The following is a 17,811-nucleotide window of genomic DNA, read 5'->3' on the forward strand; positions in this document are numbered from 1 at the left end:
GCTGTTCTCACGGCAGCCTGTCTGAGTCGTTCTGTCTGATTAAATGGGGAGCTGAGATTGGTTTTCCTCATCTAAATGCTCAAGGGAGAGTAATAGCGACACGTGGGCACACTGTGGTGCACAAAACACATGCACGTGGGGGAAAACTTGGAGTTTTTAAGTTTTATCACATGTCTGAAGAAACAACAGCTATGTAGTAACTGGAAAGAACAGAAGCGTCTATTCTATTTCTATTGATACCTGACTGAGGCAGAGATTAAATGCATCATTTTGGAAAAAGATATCTCCAAATCTCTTTCCATTTTCATGGAATCCCCCCCCCCCCCCACCCCCCAAAAAAGGTTGCTGAACAATACCTAACTGTGTATATACATGAATGTAGAGATCACTGGTGTCACATTTTGCACGGGTAGACTAATCACAAATTCATCCACCTCGAGGCAAAAAAGGAGGGGGGGGGGCTTTTTCGTTATCTGCAATGTGTCATGGTTTCCTATAACACGCAGCCAGTTGTCAAGTATAATCAAGCCATGAACAATGTTGTTATTTCCACTGTTCACTTTTGCACTTCAACTTGTTAGAAGGTCTTCGGGGGGGGGGGGGGGGGGGCACGTCATCTGACAACATTCCTGCTCGGCCCTTCCAGGCACACTAACCCGCGCAGCTGAAACGCCTGGTTCAACTGCCTTTTTGGTGTTTTTGTCCATGGTTTTCCCCCTCAGCTTCACAGAGAAACGCCTCGGAAAGGTCTGTTTGCACTCATCTAAGCGCCGTGTTGAAGAGAAGATATTGAACTGTGGAGCCTTTTCTCTCGCGTTATTGCACGGAAACAATTAAAACAGCCAGAAATGTGAGTGAAGGCGCGTTGAATAAAGCAGTTATTGTCAGCACAGCCGTCAGACAGCACCTGCTGTTCTTTCTGAGGATCTGTCATAATTCAGTAGCAGCTGTGAGACGAAAACATTCCAGACCTGATTTTTTTTATCCTCCCGTCTCAGCGTCTGACTCTCTTTTCTTTTCTCCTCCTCTCCTTCTGGCTCGCTCTCCTTTTCGACCAATTAAATCATCAGGGTCAAGTGTTGACTTTTGCTGAGTCTGTTTGAAGCTCCAGCTCCAAATGCCACACCCTCGCATCTTTAACGGGCTCCTTCTGGATGACCTTGGGATGACGCCCTAGGTCAAGCATGAATGTATTATTAATAACTGAGCTGACTAAGGTATTATGGCTCATGCTGTCTGGGGGATCTGCTGTGTGTAGGTCTTTTTCACATCTATCAGCACACATGGTTCACTCTCTGTCTCGTCCCCCTTTTCTTCGTGGTTCAGGATGACTTCCTCTACAGCGTCTCCTTGATCAGCGGCTTCATGTGCGCTCTGCTGGCTGTGGCCAAGTTCATGCTGGGAAGAGTGCTGACCAGCCGGGCACTGATCACTGACGGTAGAGACACACACACACGCACACACACACACACACACACACACACACACACACACGCAAACACACGCAAACACACGCACACAAAAACACACACGCGCACACACACACACAAAAACACACACACAAACACACAAGCACACATATGTGCTCACACACACACACGCACACGCACACCCACAACAACCCAATAACCTGAGGCTATTTTGTGCAGAGTCTAGATATATTTCCCAAAAGACTGAAATTACTGGAGGAAACACACACACACACACACACATTAACTCTGACCTTCAGAGCAATCAAAAGATCTCTATCCTGAGATCGGGCTGGCTGCGGTGGCAGATATGTGTTTCAGAGTGCCCATAATTTGCCCAGATTTGAGCCACGCACATCTCAAATCCCGCCATAAGAACCTTTCAATAATCCAGTTTGACTCGAACCTCGACCTCCTTCTAGAAACACCATTTTCCTCCTGTTTTCTGTTCTTCAGGGTTCAACTCCTTGGTTGGCAGTATCTTGGGGTTTTCCATTCTGGTCAGTGCTGAAGTCTTCAAGCACCATCCTGACGTCTGGTTTCTGGACGGCACCATCGGTGTTCTCATCGGCCTCCTTATACTTGCATATGGTGCCAAGTAAGTGAAAAATACCACACCAGGTCACCATGGGTATCTTGTGTCGTAATGCATAGGTAAAACATCAACCCAGTCAAACCACAGTTGCTGGGGAGGAGTCACATGTATGTGTACTTAAATTAGTGGACTTTTTAGAAGGCCACACTTGCAGACTTGGATCACAACAAAACTCCTTTTGTGTCTCCACAGGTTGATGATAGACATGGTGCCCCGTGTGAGACAGACCAGGAACTACGAGCGTTTTGATTGAGATGCTGTGACCTGACAAGCACACAAATACACACACACACACGCACACACACACACGCGCACACCTGCTGCTATTATCCCTTTATCTCTCCCTCTCATTTATAGATGCCCCCTACAGATGCATCATGCTTACCAACCTATGTCACATGCCGTATAGAGAGTACTTATTGCATTTGTTTAGCCAGACACCAACACAAACACGATCCAAGACCCTGGGAGGTCACAGTACACAACTGAAAGCCTTGATTTAAAAATATATATATATATACATACAGTCTAAGTTTGCTACTCTGCTGTCATTGAAACCTGTATGTCAACAGATTTTTGCCTTCCTTTTGCATCCTTGTGCTCCAGAAGGTTAAAGATGTTCACGAGGACAGTGAGAAACAGGAAAGTGCAGAACAAATATTGAGCTGATGTAACCTGAACATGTTGTTTAACAAGGTTACATCAGCTGCTGTGTATTCAAGCACAAATGGGCAAACTTTGCTTTTACCGTATAGCACAGCGCTCATGTTAGCAGTCAATATTTAACAAGGAAGCTACGGTATTTGTGCGTAATTAGCCCATTTTCTTCTGGCTGTGCCAGTTTTTCGGTGTTTGAGTGTTACATTGTTCTTCTCATTTGTATAAAAGCACATCATCAATACTGAAATGTATCCAGTGTTTCATATTTATTAATTAACTAGGGGCTTCTGTTAAATGCAGCTTTTATAGAGGGAAAAGGGGTAATCATCAGCATCCACCTCATCATTTGTAACACTTCTTTTAAAGATATTTACATCATGTTAAAAAAAGTTATTAATCGTGGTTTATATGGACATTCACACTGGTGACAACTGAGTATTTATGACTTTTGTTCATATTATTTAATTCACATAATTTTTATGCACAAACTTTCTATTGTTTCTGCTCAACCATCATGACTGTTGCGTCCACTGAACAGAATGTATATACAGTACAAGCCACTCAGCCTGTAAATACTGTACATTTACTACACTGTTTGAGTGCATTAGTCACAAGAGGTCACTGCTGTGGTGACTGTAGTGATAGTAAGTTATGGCAGATAACATTACTAGCTTTTTGGAGTAGATTAATATACCATGGTAGGCTAAAAGATGTTCAGTCTTGCAGATTTTGACTAAAATGCTTATAATCTAAATGTTTTCCACATCTCTGTAGATTGATTAAATGAGTCTTACTGTGGGTATTTGCACTGTAAAATGTCAAAAATCTCTGGATGTAAAGTAGAGGATCTGACACCACTGTCCAAGGCTCCTCAATCACTTTTTAGACAATGTCAGCTTTAAAATTATCGATATATACTTACTGGATGTATTAACATTTGGTGTCGTTGGTTTTTGAAAACATGAACATTTACTGAACTTTAGTCCTTGTGTTTAATCTTACTATTTTCGGGCTCGCTGATAAAGTTGGCAATTACTGCCCTCTTGTAGCCGATGTCAGCATGACATGTGTTTTGACTACGGAAGCGCAGCCATATTTCTGGGAGCATCTTGGACAGTGATTCAGAAAGGGGCCTGCATCTCTGCTCTGTTCTGAACTGCCTAAGTCGACATGCTGGGCCGGTGGCATTGTCATTAGCCAAGCTATGTGAAGAATAAGAAGGAAATGCAAACTAAAAGGTGTGATTTACATTGCACTTCTTGGACTCACCAACAGCACACTGATTTGTATAATGCCTCCCCTCCTTTCTCTTAAACATAGAAGACAATCGTTGAAATCTTTAGCAGAAAAGCACAGCATTTCCATGTTTCTACCCACCATAATACACTGAGGTAACTGATGACAGCTCAATCTGTGAGAGCTTTGCTGCCATACTATAGAAATAAATGTGTTATGTTTTGGTTAATAATCTGAATTTTGGTAACAAAACCCTTTCTACCTCTCTTCTTTGTGCTTTGCTGAATTTTTATACCAATTGCCCTCCTCCCCAGATTATTGTCTTGTATATTTGTTTTTGTATAATTGGGTTTTTTTGTGTGTTTCTGTTGTGATCTTTCATCCCTCAAAATTTATGAATTTTAACATCTGTACCAGGTAAAAACAATGAAACCTGTATTCACTTGATTGTACATGGTTATTGCTCCATGACAACACATCACCCTTCACTTTACTGAAAAGATATATCAAAATATTTCCACCCGCACAAACTCTCGGCCATTTTGTTATAGCACTGAAGGTTAGAGATGCAGGACAGATATGCGAAGGGTCATTTTCCCTCTGTGTAGTGGCTTTGTGTTAAGCAGCTTCACAGTTTCGCACACACAAAAACCAACCATTGACAACTTGGTGTAACAGAATGATTCCAAAGTTTGCACAGTAACCATGACAACAGTGGTATTACAAACAATGTAAACACCGTTTATGTAAAAGCTGTTTATGAAACAGCTTTGTTGACTAATAAAGATTAATCATGTTCATGCTCCAACAGTGGTCACTTGTGCTTTTTCAAATGTCATAATTGTTGGTGAGGGAAAGATGCAGATGCTCGGCCTTCAAGCACAATAATACAAGTTTATTTTAGGATCAGAAATATCAACAACAGATGCAGAGAGGTTGCTGCTGGACGGCTGTCGGGTGTCAGGAACCCTTGACCACACTCTCACCAGAGGGTCAAACAGGGCTGTGGTTTTCTGGACAGTCAGGACACGGCGGGAAAGCCACCTGTAAATATCAGTCCTTTGTCATGCTGCTGACTTCTGTGTGCACAGAAAACAGGTTCCAACTCATAGGCAGGCCTTGCACAAGGCTATCTGGTCTTTGATGTAGTCCCTACAGGGACACACTCGCGTCCAGGACAGGTGTGATCGAACACAGCTGAAGAGCAGGGGGTCAGACTGGAACACACAGTGTTTGCTGTTGTTGTCGTAGGCTGGGAGCACCAGGTACCCACCAGAATGCTCCGTGGTTTGGCAATTAATACCATAGCTGTGGGGGACAAAAGAGGTTATCCTACCTGAGGGTAGCATTTTTACAACAGTGGGTTGAGGAAGCTAGGATTCCTGTAAAGTGCCGGCTTACTTCGCGAGGCTTTGGGCACTGTTAAGATGAGGGAAGAATGCTGGTTCACAGATCAGCCCCTGCTTCTGGCAGGTGTCTTTACAGGAAGCGCCGACCTCAGCTGTGACCACCTGGAGCGTGCTCAGTGGGGGCCAGCTCGTTGTGCTGTTACAAAAGTCCTGATGCAAGAAAGAGAAAGGAACGTTGCTGTTGAAGCGGCTGGTACGCAGCTGACTCTGCCACAACGATTCCTCCAACCTGTTTTTCAATAAGGATATTGACTCTCTGGAGCATCCCTTCACAGGTGAACTCATAGGGAATATAGGGCTCGATCTGAAGCAGACACACAGACTAGAGCTGTAAACACCCTGAAATAATAACGCAATCCTGAGCTTATTTAGGTGATATTATAAAAGTAGTTACTGTTTGGTTGATGATAGCTTTGACAGCTCTCTCCACATCTGTAGAATTGTCCATATCGACCATCCACACATATGGCTCTCCTATGGCCTCGGCATAAGGGTGCTGTGATGTCACCTACAGTCGGAAACACTTAGATTTGGTAAAAATGACACCGGAATCCAGCATAATACAGAAATGCGTGGTTGTTCAAGGGATTCAAAACAGTCCAGCGTTGTATCAGACCTCTGACCTCTCTGATGTTGGGCTTTTCCTTGAAGAACTCCGAGTTCAGTCTGCTCTGTGGGGGGTTTAACCGGGGGTTCAGGAAAACGCAGCCATTCGCCAGGGCCTCCAAAGGGGCGGGGCCTTCAAACGGAAACGACAACCCCACAAAAACCTGCAACACAAGCAGAAAGTTGTATTTCTTTGCTTTGACCACTTGGTGGGAGCAAATTCAGCGATCTGATGCAGGCTGGCCATGCAGAACCGACTCATCCGGTTTGAAGGTAAAGAAGCTCCCGTTGGTCATGATGATGGAAAAATAAATAAATGTTGAGGTTACCAACATGACATTTTTAGGTCCCAGAAGTGAACAAAAAGACATTGATACTAAGTTTGTGGTTTTTCTGGAAATGCTTCTCAGAATTGATTGATATGTGGATGTGAGACAAAGATTCCTCTGTATTCCAATGATACATAATTAGAGGGTTATGTTTGGCAGTCATTGTTGGATGTTTAGATTTTCACAATTTGACTTTTGAAACAAGACAAAAAAATGTTCAACAGTTTGAAACCTAAAGACAAACCTGGCGTCATGTTGAGGAACCTGAAAAGCTTGAAGAGCCGAGTGTCGTTCACTCACCTTGCTCTCTCTCAACAGGGCATGTACCTCTGCGCCTTTCACAATGCCATGATTTGTCACATAGCTTGGAATTAAAGCACCATTATCAACTGTCCCATGGAGATCCAAGTACTTGTGAATGGTGTCCAGATAAGCTGTTTTACCCTACAGGTGACCCCAAAGAAAAATTGTTATTTATTTATTTTTTTGAAAGTCGAAAAGAATGAACATTGCCCATGTGACAGCTCATTCCAGCCTAACGTGTAATCATCTGGGCAAGGTGATCCAACTGGTTAATGCTCAAATAAATCCACTGTCAACACAACCAAGAAAATATTTCCCCTGCAAACAAAAGTGGCCTTATACACCATTCTTTTTTTCCCAGCACAAATGACATTCATTTATTGTCATGTCTGGGTCCCTTTCTAATGTGCTCTAAAACTGGTCACAGCTCAGTTGGACATAACTGCCCTAACTTCCTTTTGTCCACTTTTACATGTTTACTCCTGAAAACGCCGCCGCGCGAGACTTTGCATCAGTTTTAATTCTGCACATGCGTCACTCCAAGGCTGCAAATACACAAATCTGAGCGACTTATTAGGATAGATTGTGAAGGTGGTAAGATGTTACAATATTTACCTTCCAAAAACTTGCACGCTTGCCATACACGAGCGCCTGATTTTTCCTCTTAATCGATTCAAGCTTCTTGTTTTCTTCGTCACTCCAATGAGGCTGCACCACAAATCCCAAGAAAGTGTTGTCCGGAGTGTGAGCTGGTAAAAAGTAAATACACATAAGTGGAGTTTTTATGGATTTCTTTTTTTTTTTTTTGCTTTTTCTCCAAATGTTTCTCTCAAAAATTGAAAAAGAAATAGGCTGACATACGAAACATGGTGTAGAACTGCAGTGGAATCAGGTTCAAGCCGCCATATGGACTGGACAGATTGTGACCTTTGGCCCAAGAAACATGATTAAAGTCTGGTTCAGTGCCGAACGAGTCCAAAATCCTTATTTTACACCTGGAGGAGGAGAGAAGAAGAAGAATCTGTGTGCACCAAGCTGTGACAGCATAACGCATACCTGTTTCTGGGTTCACAATGTGCAGTTCAATATTAAAATGATATTTACACTTAATGAACAATTTTGAAATAATATCAGGAGCAAAATCTTGAAGCTTACTGGTATTTGCTCCATATGTTTGGTAGCGCCTTCTGCATTTGTTGAAGGCCGAGAATGTCTGTGTAGATCAGGTTTGGTTCCAGTGTGGGCATAGAAGGACAGCCACTCTTCAACCCCCCCAGGAAGCTGTATAGAGACAAATTCAGGTGATATACAGGAAGAGTTACTGAGGGAAATATTCTCCCAGAAATCTCACATAGTGTAAAATATGCAGTAACGTTCCTTTGTGACAGGAGCTGTGGTTGTGTGGGTCACTGATGACGTGTAGACACGCTGCTGAAGGTAACTTTGACTATCGACAGCCTTCACTATTGGAGTACGCCTTTGTTTTCCTATCAGGCCACATGTGGCTTCTCACACAGTTTAACCTTCAACTGCTGTTTGCTTAAGTAATTTGTACATTATCTCTACAACCTTACACTACTGTTGGTTGGAGCTGTCAGGGTGAACTGTTCTTATTTTTTTAAAATTTGTGTTGGATTGTTCTTTTTCCAGTTTTGTGCAGCAAATATTCTGTATTCGTACTCACATTTTCAGGTCAGTTATGGAGGCAGAAAGATGGAGGTGATGGCCCAGGATGTGCAGAGTGGAGACGAGATCACTCCACTGGACCAGCTCACCCAGGGGCCCCCCGTTGAATGCCGACCTCGCTATTCCAATTTCATCTGTTACTGCACCAGGATGCACCAAAATCTGTTTGTGTTGAGAATGTGTATGTATGTATGTATATATATATATATATATATATGTATATATATATAACCCTTATATATATATATATAAATGGTGACAAAGACCAAAATTATTTAATTTGGTCTTTATCCCTTTCTGGGTCACAGGGAGGGAACACAATGAGTGAAGCCAGGGTCCAGCTGTGGATGAGGTACCAGTTCATCGCAGGGCCCTTTATGAGCATTTGCGGATTCAATACCTTGCTCAAGGGTACCTCAACAGTGTTCTGAAGGTGTTCTGGTACTTTCCCCTACTACCAGAACACCATCCATGTTTTGTCTGCACTGGGGCTTGAACCCTTTGCTTCTCCGCCCAGTTCCCAGCTCTGGGAAGAGTCCTGCATGTCCCAAAGGTCTTCGCCTTCAGAAGAATGGGTCCAAATCATGTCCACGCAGACTCAAATCAAGGTGGAGATGCATTTCAACGAGCATCAAGAGGAATAAAAGTTTGAATGAAATTGATGACAGGGGTAAAGTACCTGTTTAGCTTTACGCCCTTTGAGGTCATGTTTGGCTGAAAGGGAGCGTCCAGCCTTGACCCAAATGTCTTCCATGCTGAAAATTCGTTGGTTAATCCATTTATACTGGATCCTGTTGGCAAGTTTTGAGGAAAGACCCTGCAGATTTTCCCTTATTACTGCCTGTCCAGCCTGGAATTGTAAAGAAAATACAAAAATTGTCCAGCATTTAAGGTAATACTTTTCCCTTTGAAAGACAAAACAAAACATTTTACACTCAAACAATGTAGTTACGTTTTTAAGATTTCCCTTATTAGAATTGCAAAGCCATTATGGCTCCCTATCCTCGACACAATGGTGCCCTTTGTTTGATAACCAGGAAGTGTTCCTTGTTCAACACAACCATGACTGGTAAAACTAGTCTGGAAAGAGGGAGTGTTATTTTTATTTTACAAGGCAATCAGGGAACAACCATTCTTCAGTCTGGTGGTTTATGTTTTTGAAGTGATACCTATTCCTGATGGCCCTGGGACAGAGGGGATGTCCTGGGGGAATTTGGACCGCATAGATGGAGCATGACCTGCTCTGGTGGGCTCAGTATCTACAGGGTCCAAATGTGGAAGTGCTGCATCCACCATGCTTTCAGCTTCCTTCACCACCTGGGACAGAAGCCTCCTAGTGTCCTGTGCAGTCTGAGCACCGACAACAGTTTGTTTCTGTTCTGCCCCCATAAAAGCTGGACTAGCCATTAAGGTGGATCCCCTCTTCGTCGCCCCATCATTTCCACCTCTCAGCATTGATGCAGAGTGGCAGCATCTGGTCCTCCTCTTCCTGAAGTGAATGGGTAAAAGACTTTAAAACCTTCTGACCTTTCTCCTTTGCTCTACACGCTCGTTGGCATGGTAAACAGTAACCAGCCCGTCCAATAGCCTTGTCAGGAACGATACTGTTTGTCCAAGTCTCTTCAAATCCTGTACCACTGTTTTTCATGTGGTTGCCTCTTTGAACGTATTTTAGATACAGTTTCTGTCCCCTGGGGCTGAAATCACAACGCTGCCGCCATGGGAGTTAAGCTCACTGGCGGTGGATGTGAGCTACGAGTGGGTGAACCAGTACACACACACACACACACACACACACACACACACACACACACACACACACACACACTCTTTGGTACCTCTGTGCGTTGTGAAGAAGCTGTGGGAATCACTCTGCCTGGAAGTCGAGGACACCACGTCTCTATCTTCTCACAACACAAACAAAAGGAAACAGAAAAAAGAACATACTTTACACACAATTGCAATAATGACTTTCATTTCCTAAAAAATGATGATGCAAAATGGGAGGAAACAGCATCTTTTAGTGTTTATTAAAGAGTTGAGTCACAGATTTAAAAAGGTGAAATCAGTTCTGGTTTCCTATTGTATATCAACTCCAAAATAATGTGAACTTAGAGGAAAGTACACGTTACTCGACAATAAAAAAGAAAAATTTATTTGAAATGATAGAAAGGTGGCTCTTTACCTCACTGAGGTAGATGAGAATTGAGCACAGAGATCCGTTGACTCCGTTAATAATGTAGCAGGGGTCCGATGTCCAACCCTCCTTCATCCACTGGAAAGACAGAGCAGCCATGATCAACAAAACCAATCATGTAGTCACACAATAGTCAGCATTTTTACACCTGCAGAGTAAAGACCACCACAACAATGTACTTGTGGTATTGCACCCCCCCACCAGCATTCGTAAAACTTAAATGATCAAATACAAGTAAAGAATATATCTGATAACAAATATACAGAGGAAAGACTACCTTCATCTAACTTGTCCATTTTTGCTTAAAGTCCCACTCAAACCAGTCCATTCAGTCTCTAATGGTCATCAGAACCAGTCTAATCCACTAATCAGACCATCAGACCCTCATAACCCAACTGCAAACAGGCTATTTAGTCTTGTCCAACTATTACAAGTCCATTATGCTGTCCATTCTGTCCCAATATCCATGACTGTCCCATACATCCTTACAGTCCCAATATAACCAGTTAATTAAGCTTATTTGGGTGGAAAAAAAACCAGTCTGTTTGTTCAGATCTGAGACCACATCAGACATTTTACACGTTATCGTCCTATACAAAGAATTCAGTTTCTTCTCAACTTTATCTTGAAAAACAGTGTAAAAGAAGACTCTACATTACCTTTAATTTCCCCAGACATTCTGGATATCCATCCATGGGCGGCAGTGGACAATCTTTATCCTCATTAATTTTATCTAAAAATAGATGTTTACGTCATGGCTCTTTTAAGGATCAAAACTTTTGATTTAAATGTAACCAGGAATTCTTCTTCTTTTGCTATTGCTGAGCTGCAGTCTGTTTACCTTTGTTGGTGTGTTCTTCTGCCTTCTGGACTAGTAGTTCCTTCAGGTGTGCCACTTCCTGCTCCAGCTGGAGTTTATTGGAAAGCAGGCCCTTGATCGTCTCCTCCATTTTCTCTGTTTTATTTTCCTCTGCTTCCATTTGGATCTTCAGTGCCTTAAATTCCCCCTCATAGTTGTGCATCAGAGGTCCTGGATTGGCACGTAAAGAATTGAGTATAATAAAAGTCACACTTGTAGATTCTTTGTGATTTTTGAACACTATTCTGCTGTCAGCTTGTTCTCTGTGTTCTGCTGATTGTTTACCTGATTTGACTTGTTTCTCTGCCTTTTTACTCAGGCGTTCCTTTAAACCAACAACTTCCTGCTCCAGCTGGAGTTTATCAGAATTCAGCCTTGAAATCAGGTCATCTTTCATCTTTGATTTTGACCGGAGTACGTTCACTTCCTCCTCGTACCGACCCCAGAGAGGCTTGGAAGATGCTGAGCAGAGACGTCATATCAAATTTACAAGATTAACAAAATGAGAGTTGTTCATTTTGTTCTTTTATACACTCCTAATTTGAAAGTTTTTCAGACCTTTTTGCTGTTGGCCTTCTGTTATCCCTGTTAATCCAGGTTTAGACCAAAATAGACATTTCCCCGACTAACTATGGAATTTATTCCCTAGGAAGATCTCAGTTTCGGGCTCGGACCCTTTTCTAGATTGTCAGGGCCCTTTGATCTGGCCTTTATGGATTGGCATAGGAGCGATCTCCACATACCTCTGTTGCTCTAAGTGGCTCTATGTTGACATTTCTTTTCTAAATTTCTCTGTTGCTTTTGTCTTTTATGTCCCTTCAATTAGTGAAATTCAATAAGTTAAACAATAGGAATAATAAGAAGACATGGAGGCTGGAGCTGCTGCCAGAGATGCTTCAATTAAAAATTACAAAATAGATTAAAGGGTCCAAATACTTTGAAACGTCGATGCAACATTTCAGTTTGAAAATACTTAAATTCAAAAAACAACTTTTTCTTTGTGACTCTGGAATATGGAGAGCCACTTGAGAAGATAACGGACTCTTTTTTTTAAATTTCAGATCAAGTCTACTTTTACATTAAAAAGTTACAAGGTCTAAAAACTTTCCGACTCCACTGTTTCTCAGTGCTGTTGCTGCCATCAGTCACATCTAGAGAGCTTGTCATTCTTAAGTTTAAAAGCAAACGTTTGAAATTGAAATGTTCCTCATTCTGTGCTACATTTTACACCACTCGTCCCTCAGAATCCCATTCAAAAGCTCTGAGTTGACATGATAGCTCCTCCCTTGTTGTTGTCCCTCTGTTTACCTTCAGCTCCGCTTGCTTCCACCTGCTTTTTTGTCCAACTATTCTGATGGCCAAACCTGGCGGCTTCCTGCTCATTGTTGCTCTAAAATCAGTTTATACAGACAAAAGAAAAAAAATCAGTCACAAACATGATGTTCTGTGAATGGTGGATATTCATCGAGGAAAGGCGAACACATACCAGGGTGAAATATGATAAACCCAAACACCAGATGAAGCAGATGAAGAGTGATATGGAAAAAGTCCTCTCCAGGGAGAGAGGTTTCATGATTCCACTGCCTTCTCCTGCACACATGGGTGGATGACAGCGCTTGCATCATTTCTTTTCCCAAAGGTTTCCACAGTGACACCTCTGCACGTGCCTTTACTGCTATTGCGTTAGAAAAAGGCCAAAAGCTGCTTGAATGTGCCTTTATCGCGCAGAAAAGGCTGCTTGGAAATGTGAAGACAAACTCAAAGGTGCTCCAGCAGAATTCATTTCAGGATTTTTAACCTCACATATGCTTCAGTCAAACATGGACGCATCAACACTGTTTTGACTACACTTTGCCTTTTTTAAATCCATCCTTTTTCCCAGTCTAATACAACCATGCGCCAGTCTGTTCACATTGCTACAGTATAAAATAAAAAGGAAACACTGGAACACTTACCTATGCAGATAGATGGTCGTCCATCCAGCCAGATGAACTGACCACAAAGTCACAGTGAACAGTAAGTTATATTTCTATCTGTATTGGTCACACCTCCGCCGTCTTCATAATGACTTGCTCGCCTGCCGACTGAGCTACGAAAGGACCCGTCATGCAAATATTTAAACGGAAACCTGGTTATGTACATGATCCCTGACAGTGGCTTTCCAAACCTGAGTGTCTGCATGCCTGGAATCTCTCTTGGGCCACAGGTGAGCAGGTGAACATGCTGGGTCGACTGGAAACGCTTGGCACTTCCCCTGCAGGTCAGCCAGGGAATTGCTCTTCCAGCCAGCCCCGACAACAGTGAGGCACGACAGAGCCGTCACAATTGAAGATTCTATCAAATTGGAAAGGCCACCAGAGTAACTCAGGTTGACAGTGAGGAGAACTGTCTCGTGTATAAAGGAAGTTTATTTCACTTCAGAAGAGGCAGGAGCCAGAGAAGACCATGAACACAACAATATGCCCTTAAAGTCTTTTAAGACTTGCTGCATGCATTTGACATTTTGTCCACTAGAGGACAGTGTTTACCGGTTTTATGTCTAACGTTAACATATGCAAATACACACGGCGCAAAGAAAGGTTACGTAAATATGTGTGAGAGATAGGACACGTTAAGGTTAAATGCGGTTCCTCCATAACATAAAATATATGATTACTTTCCCAGAACCATGTCAGGTGCAGGATTGATTCAAACATCTGGTCTGGTAATATTGAATATTGTTGAGGAATTTCCCCTTCCATTTCCTAATGGTCAAATGCCAGTTCCAGACTCAATAGTCACATCAGTGTGCAAATAATCACGCCCAAAGGTAATACAGATCCGGTGTTTACCCAAATGTGGTCACAACAAATTCAAATATTAAAGTTGATCTTTTCCTCCTACCACAGTTTTAAATTCAGCTTCAGAAACCTTTCAGTTTGACTTGACTTAAAGTTAAAGAAAAGTCTTTTGTACTCAATTTGGAGTCTATGTTGTGGCTTCCTTTCCAGCAGAATTGGGGGTAATCACAGAACACTGTACTTTCAGCACTGCTGCACACACAGCTGGAGTGAACAAGGCTTTAAAGGCAATCTTGAATGTCCAGACTCACCCGCCTGTTAAACCCACCCACCTCTTAAACCCACCACACTGTGCATCGTCGCAGTCTATCCATCCATGCATCCATCCATCCATCCATCCATCCATCCATCCATCTATCCATCACGTGCACAACTTCCAGGAATTTTTGCAGAAAAATCTCTTGAGCTTGTTGAATTTTCATGAAAAAATGTGACTCAATTAATAAAGACTTGGAATTAATCCAAACTGCTCTTACCATCTACATAATCTCCCATGATCCAGGATAATCTCCTGAAAAGTCTGCTCTCTGCTGGCTAGTCTGCTCTCTTTTTCTTTTTTTTGGAAAGTTATTCCAAAAAACTCTTCCTAAATGTCTCTATTCACACTAATCACCAAATTTCCAGTTTTGTTGCTGAATGGAGAAAAGAAGCAGGTGGTGGCATCTGAAGTGTACACTGATGAAATTGTCGTAGCTTTACAGCAGATAGAACAATGATGATTTGGGGGTATTTCATGTCTTGATTCTGCACGTTGTGTTCTTCTGAAGTATGCTGTAAAAGATTTTCGAACTTTGGCTGTGCGTGTGACTGGGTCAGCGCTACCATGAACAGAATGTTGCTTTAATTTATGGCCTCTATGGTCTGAATGTCAAAGTTTCGCTGAGCGAGACAGACATTTTCCATCTTCTCCAGTTGAGCAGTTTATCCCTGACCAGGTAGCCACCAAAAAGGTTGAATGCAGACTTGAATTGTTGAAAAGGCCTCGGTGTTCAAGATGACAAGGGAGAAAAAACAGACATATATGTATATTTTTATTTTATTTTATTTCTTTTTTGCACACTGACAATAGTCTCATACACAGTGAGGTACTTACCGGTATATGAAAGGGTCCTGCTTATACCACTGCATTTAATGCACAGGGGAAGAGAAAATGTTCCATTAGCCATCTGGTACATTCAATTCTTCCAGCTCCCCTTTGTTGTGCCACCCCCTGTGCACAAAAGTCACAGCATTTTGTAGTTGTTATGGGCATTCCCTTCTGCAAACATTGTTCCATTAAACCCTGGACCGGCTCGTGGCACGTCTCTTTAAAACCAGGACGCAGGCAGAGAGTTTGAAAGAGCCCATCAGAGAGGAAAGGCTCGACAGTCTAAACTTTCTACACCAACAGCATCAGAGCATCAAAAAGGGACAATCGGTAATGTCACGTGTTTTCCAGCGGGTTTTCTTTCAAAAAAGGGGGATGCGCTGGACCGTCATCCTGCTGGCGACCCTCAGCATTCTGTCTCGTGCTGAAGATGTAACCAAGGTCAGTGTTACCTGCCCGGCACACCAGAAGTCACATGGAGGCTCGTGTTACGAGGTTGTGGTTCTCCGGCACACCTTTCCCGGTGCCCGGTATTGGTGTGAGCAGCGCGGTGGACACCTCGCTTTCATCCTCGATGAAGAAATGCAGGATTTCCTTGAGAGGCACTTAGACCCCGACGAGGACTTTTGGTTCGGTGCAGCGTCCTCTGCTGCAAAATCTTCACAAGGTTCTCCTGGTGACGGTGAGAGGTTCTCCGGAAAATATCTACAGAAAATGATGAATTTCGATTTTCTTTTCATGCAAGTTTAAGGGTGTGGATTAACAAATTCTGCAGTGTTAATTAGACAAAAAGAACTGTATATAAGATGAAGGTGTCAATATATTTAAGTAGGCTGGAGAGTGGGTATGGAGTAGTTAGAGAGTAGCTACAGTCAAAGAAAAGTTATACAACGCTAACAAGGTCAGAACAAAACTTGGGGGAACTCATGTGGAAAGTGAAACTCGTCAAAACTGTGGAAAAGTGCTGAAGGGTAAAGAGCTCCAGAGGGGAGAGGTCTTCTCAAGCCTGCAGTCGCCGAACACGGCAACATTTGTCACATTTTCCCATACTGGCTGTTGCATCTTTTCACACATTTTTGCAGGAAGCAAAAACTTTCAGCTGTAAAACATCTCAACAGCGCCAGTGTGCCGGCACTTATGGTCCGATATTACATGTTTCCATAGTAGCCAGGAAGAGGTTGTTTTATATTTGGCCTTAGGCAATAGTAGATGTTTTTTGAAAAAATAAAAATTGGGAAATTTCCCATCCGTGTCTCTACAGGTGATATCATTGTTATTTTAGCTCTTTTGGGTTTATCTGGTGGAGTTGAAAGCGCTCAACAAGGGTTTGTTCCCACCACAGGTCATCTCTTCTGGCTGGACGGTTCTCCTGTAACCTTTTCAGTGTGGGCGAGGAGCCCCCAGCTGGGATCATCCTGTGGTCACATACTGGGAGGCTCGGGGTTCCAGTGGGAAGCAGCAAGTGACTGCAATAAAAAACTGCCATTTATCTGCCAGTTCGGTTTGTATCCATCCTGAATCCCCCCACCACCAAAAAAAATGTACACAATGGAATCGCTGTTGAAAATGATGACCCTATACACTTGTGGGTGTGCTGCAGATGCAGGGAGATCTACTGCGTGCAGGTACGGTAGCACCCCCCTGCAGTGCAGCTCTGGACAAGTATTGGTGATAGATGGAGGTTTCTACGGCCGTAAGAAGGTTTATCACTGCCGGTCGAATCGGTCTTGGCTGGCAGCGCCTACACCAGTTCAGTGTGGATGGGTGGAGGTTACCAAATCACTAACAGGTACTAAAGATCACATGATTTTAATGTAATCCAGTCGGTTTGTATTGATTAAATGTAGTGCAGAAGCTCAGATTAGAGGAGTTCAAAGTGCTGAGTGAAGGAGGGGGAACACACTGGACACTTAACTGAACCTTGCTGCACTGTGGAGCACGCGCGGCTTCATCTGACACTCCCAAACTATTACAAAACAAACATTTAAAGCTTTTGAAAAGGTTCTGGGTGGATGAGCACTCTGATGAAACTCCCCTTCCCTCTGAAGGAACTGTTTGTCATATCACAAAAGCACAATATTTACCAGAGGTCGGTTTTCCGACCACGCTTCTTCAATGGGAAACCGCAAAATCAGAGCACAAAGCTGAGGAGATTTAATATACGAGCAAAACTATTCCATCCGTTCAGGAGTAAACAACTGACTCATGCATTTAAATGCGGACAAACCTCGTTCTAACCCGGCATAATTCAACCTCCATCATCCAGCCTCCTGGGGCAGGCTTGTGCAACATTTAGTCCCACTCAAACCTATTCAAAACACAAACATGACTCACCTAAATGACAGTGGCACAATAATCTCTGTTTGACCTTTCAGCTGGCCTCAAGGCTTCTGGTCACCCACATATTCCTCTTCCACAGCCAGTCACTGATGTGATTCCTGTTCTTCCCCTGTTCCCAGGCAGGCGGGGCTGACTCATTTCCCCCTACTCACCTGCTGTTCATATTGGCTAATTGGGTCGGCTCATTTCATCTCT

The 17,811-nt window shown here is 42.9% G+C and overlaps 2 protein-coding genes and 1 long non-coding RNA gene across 4 annotated transcripts in view; 1 reads left to right on the top strand and 2 right to left on the bottom strand.

The window, feature by feature from the left end:
- The window catches only part of tmem163a (transmembrane protein 163a), a 29,017-nt gene extending 24,249 nt beyond the window's left edge, over positions 1-4,768 (top strand). Inside the window, exons 6-8 of the mRNA XM_057039532.1 lie at positions 1,327-1,438; positions 1,926-2,067; positions 2,257-4,768. Coding sequence (XP_056895512.1) covers positions 1,327-1,438; positions 1,926-2,067; positions 2,257-2,317 — 315 coding nt within the window. The 3' untranslated portion in view covers positions 2,318-4,768. The remainder of the gene's footprint in view (positions 1-1,326; positions 1,439-1,925; positions 2,068-2,256) is intronic.
- On the bottom strand, positions 4,627-13,443 carry LOC130529365 (alpha-1,6-mannosylglycoprotein 6-beta-N-acetylglucosaminyltransferase A-like). Of its 2 annotated transcripts, XM_057039525.1 has the most exons (19): positions 13,305-13,443; positions 12,836-12,939; positions 12,658-12,739; positions 11,635-11,811; positions 11,332-11,520; positions 11,150-11,223; positions 10,479-10,568; positions 10,132-10,197; positions 8,973-9,143; positions 8,292-8,455; positions 7,763-7,888; positions 7,469-7,602; positions 7,223-7,356; positions 6,605-6,748; positions 5,993-6,139; positions 5,764-5,877; positions 5,599-5,673; positions 5,362-5,519; positions 4,627-5,268 (listed from the first exon to the last, which is right to left on the bottom strand). In XM_057039525.1, exons 2-19 carry the CDS (start codon positions 12,920-12,922, stop codon positions 5,067-5,069), a joined length of 2,334 nt encoding a protein of 777 aa, XP_056895505.1. In that variant the 5' UTR covers positions 12,923-12,939; positions 13,305-13,443; the 3' UTR covers positions 4,627-5,066. The 2 variants fall into 2 exon arrangements, with proteins under 2 accessions (XP_056895505.1, XP_056895496.1); XM_057039516.1 differs by lacking the exon at positions 13,305-13,443 and having other exon boundaries at positions 12,836-13,013.
- A 294-nt stretch (positions 13,444-13,737) lies between these two features.
- On the bottom strand, positions 13,738-17,800 carry LOC130531483 (uncharacterized). The gene is made up of 3 exons (XR_008952105.1): positions 17,611-17,800; positions 15,283-15,981; positions 13,738-15,170 (listed from the first exon to the last, which is right to left on the bottom strand). It is a non-coding gene; the product is annotated as an uncharacterized LOC130531483 (long non-coding RNA).
- Between the last annotated feature and the right edge of the window lie 11 nt (positions 17,801-17,811).

This window comes from Takifugu flavidus, chromosome 1 (genome assembly GCF_003711565.1).
Source record: "Takifugu flavidus isolate HTHZ2018 chromosome 1, ASM371156v2, whole genome shotgun sequence".
Lineage (NCBI taxonomy): Eukaryota > Metazoa > Chordata > Actinopteri > Tetraodontiformes > Tetraodontidae > Takifugu > Takifugu flavidus.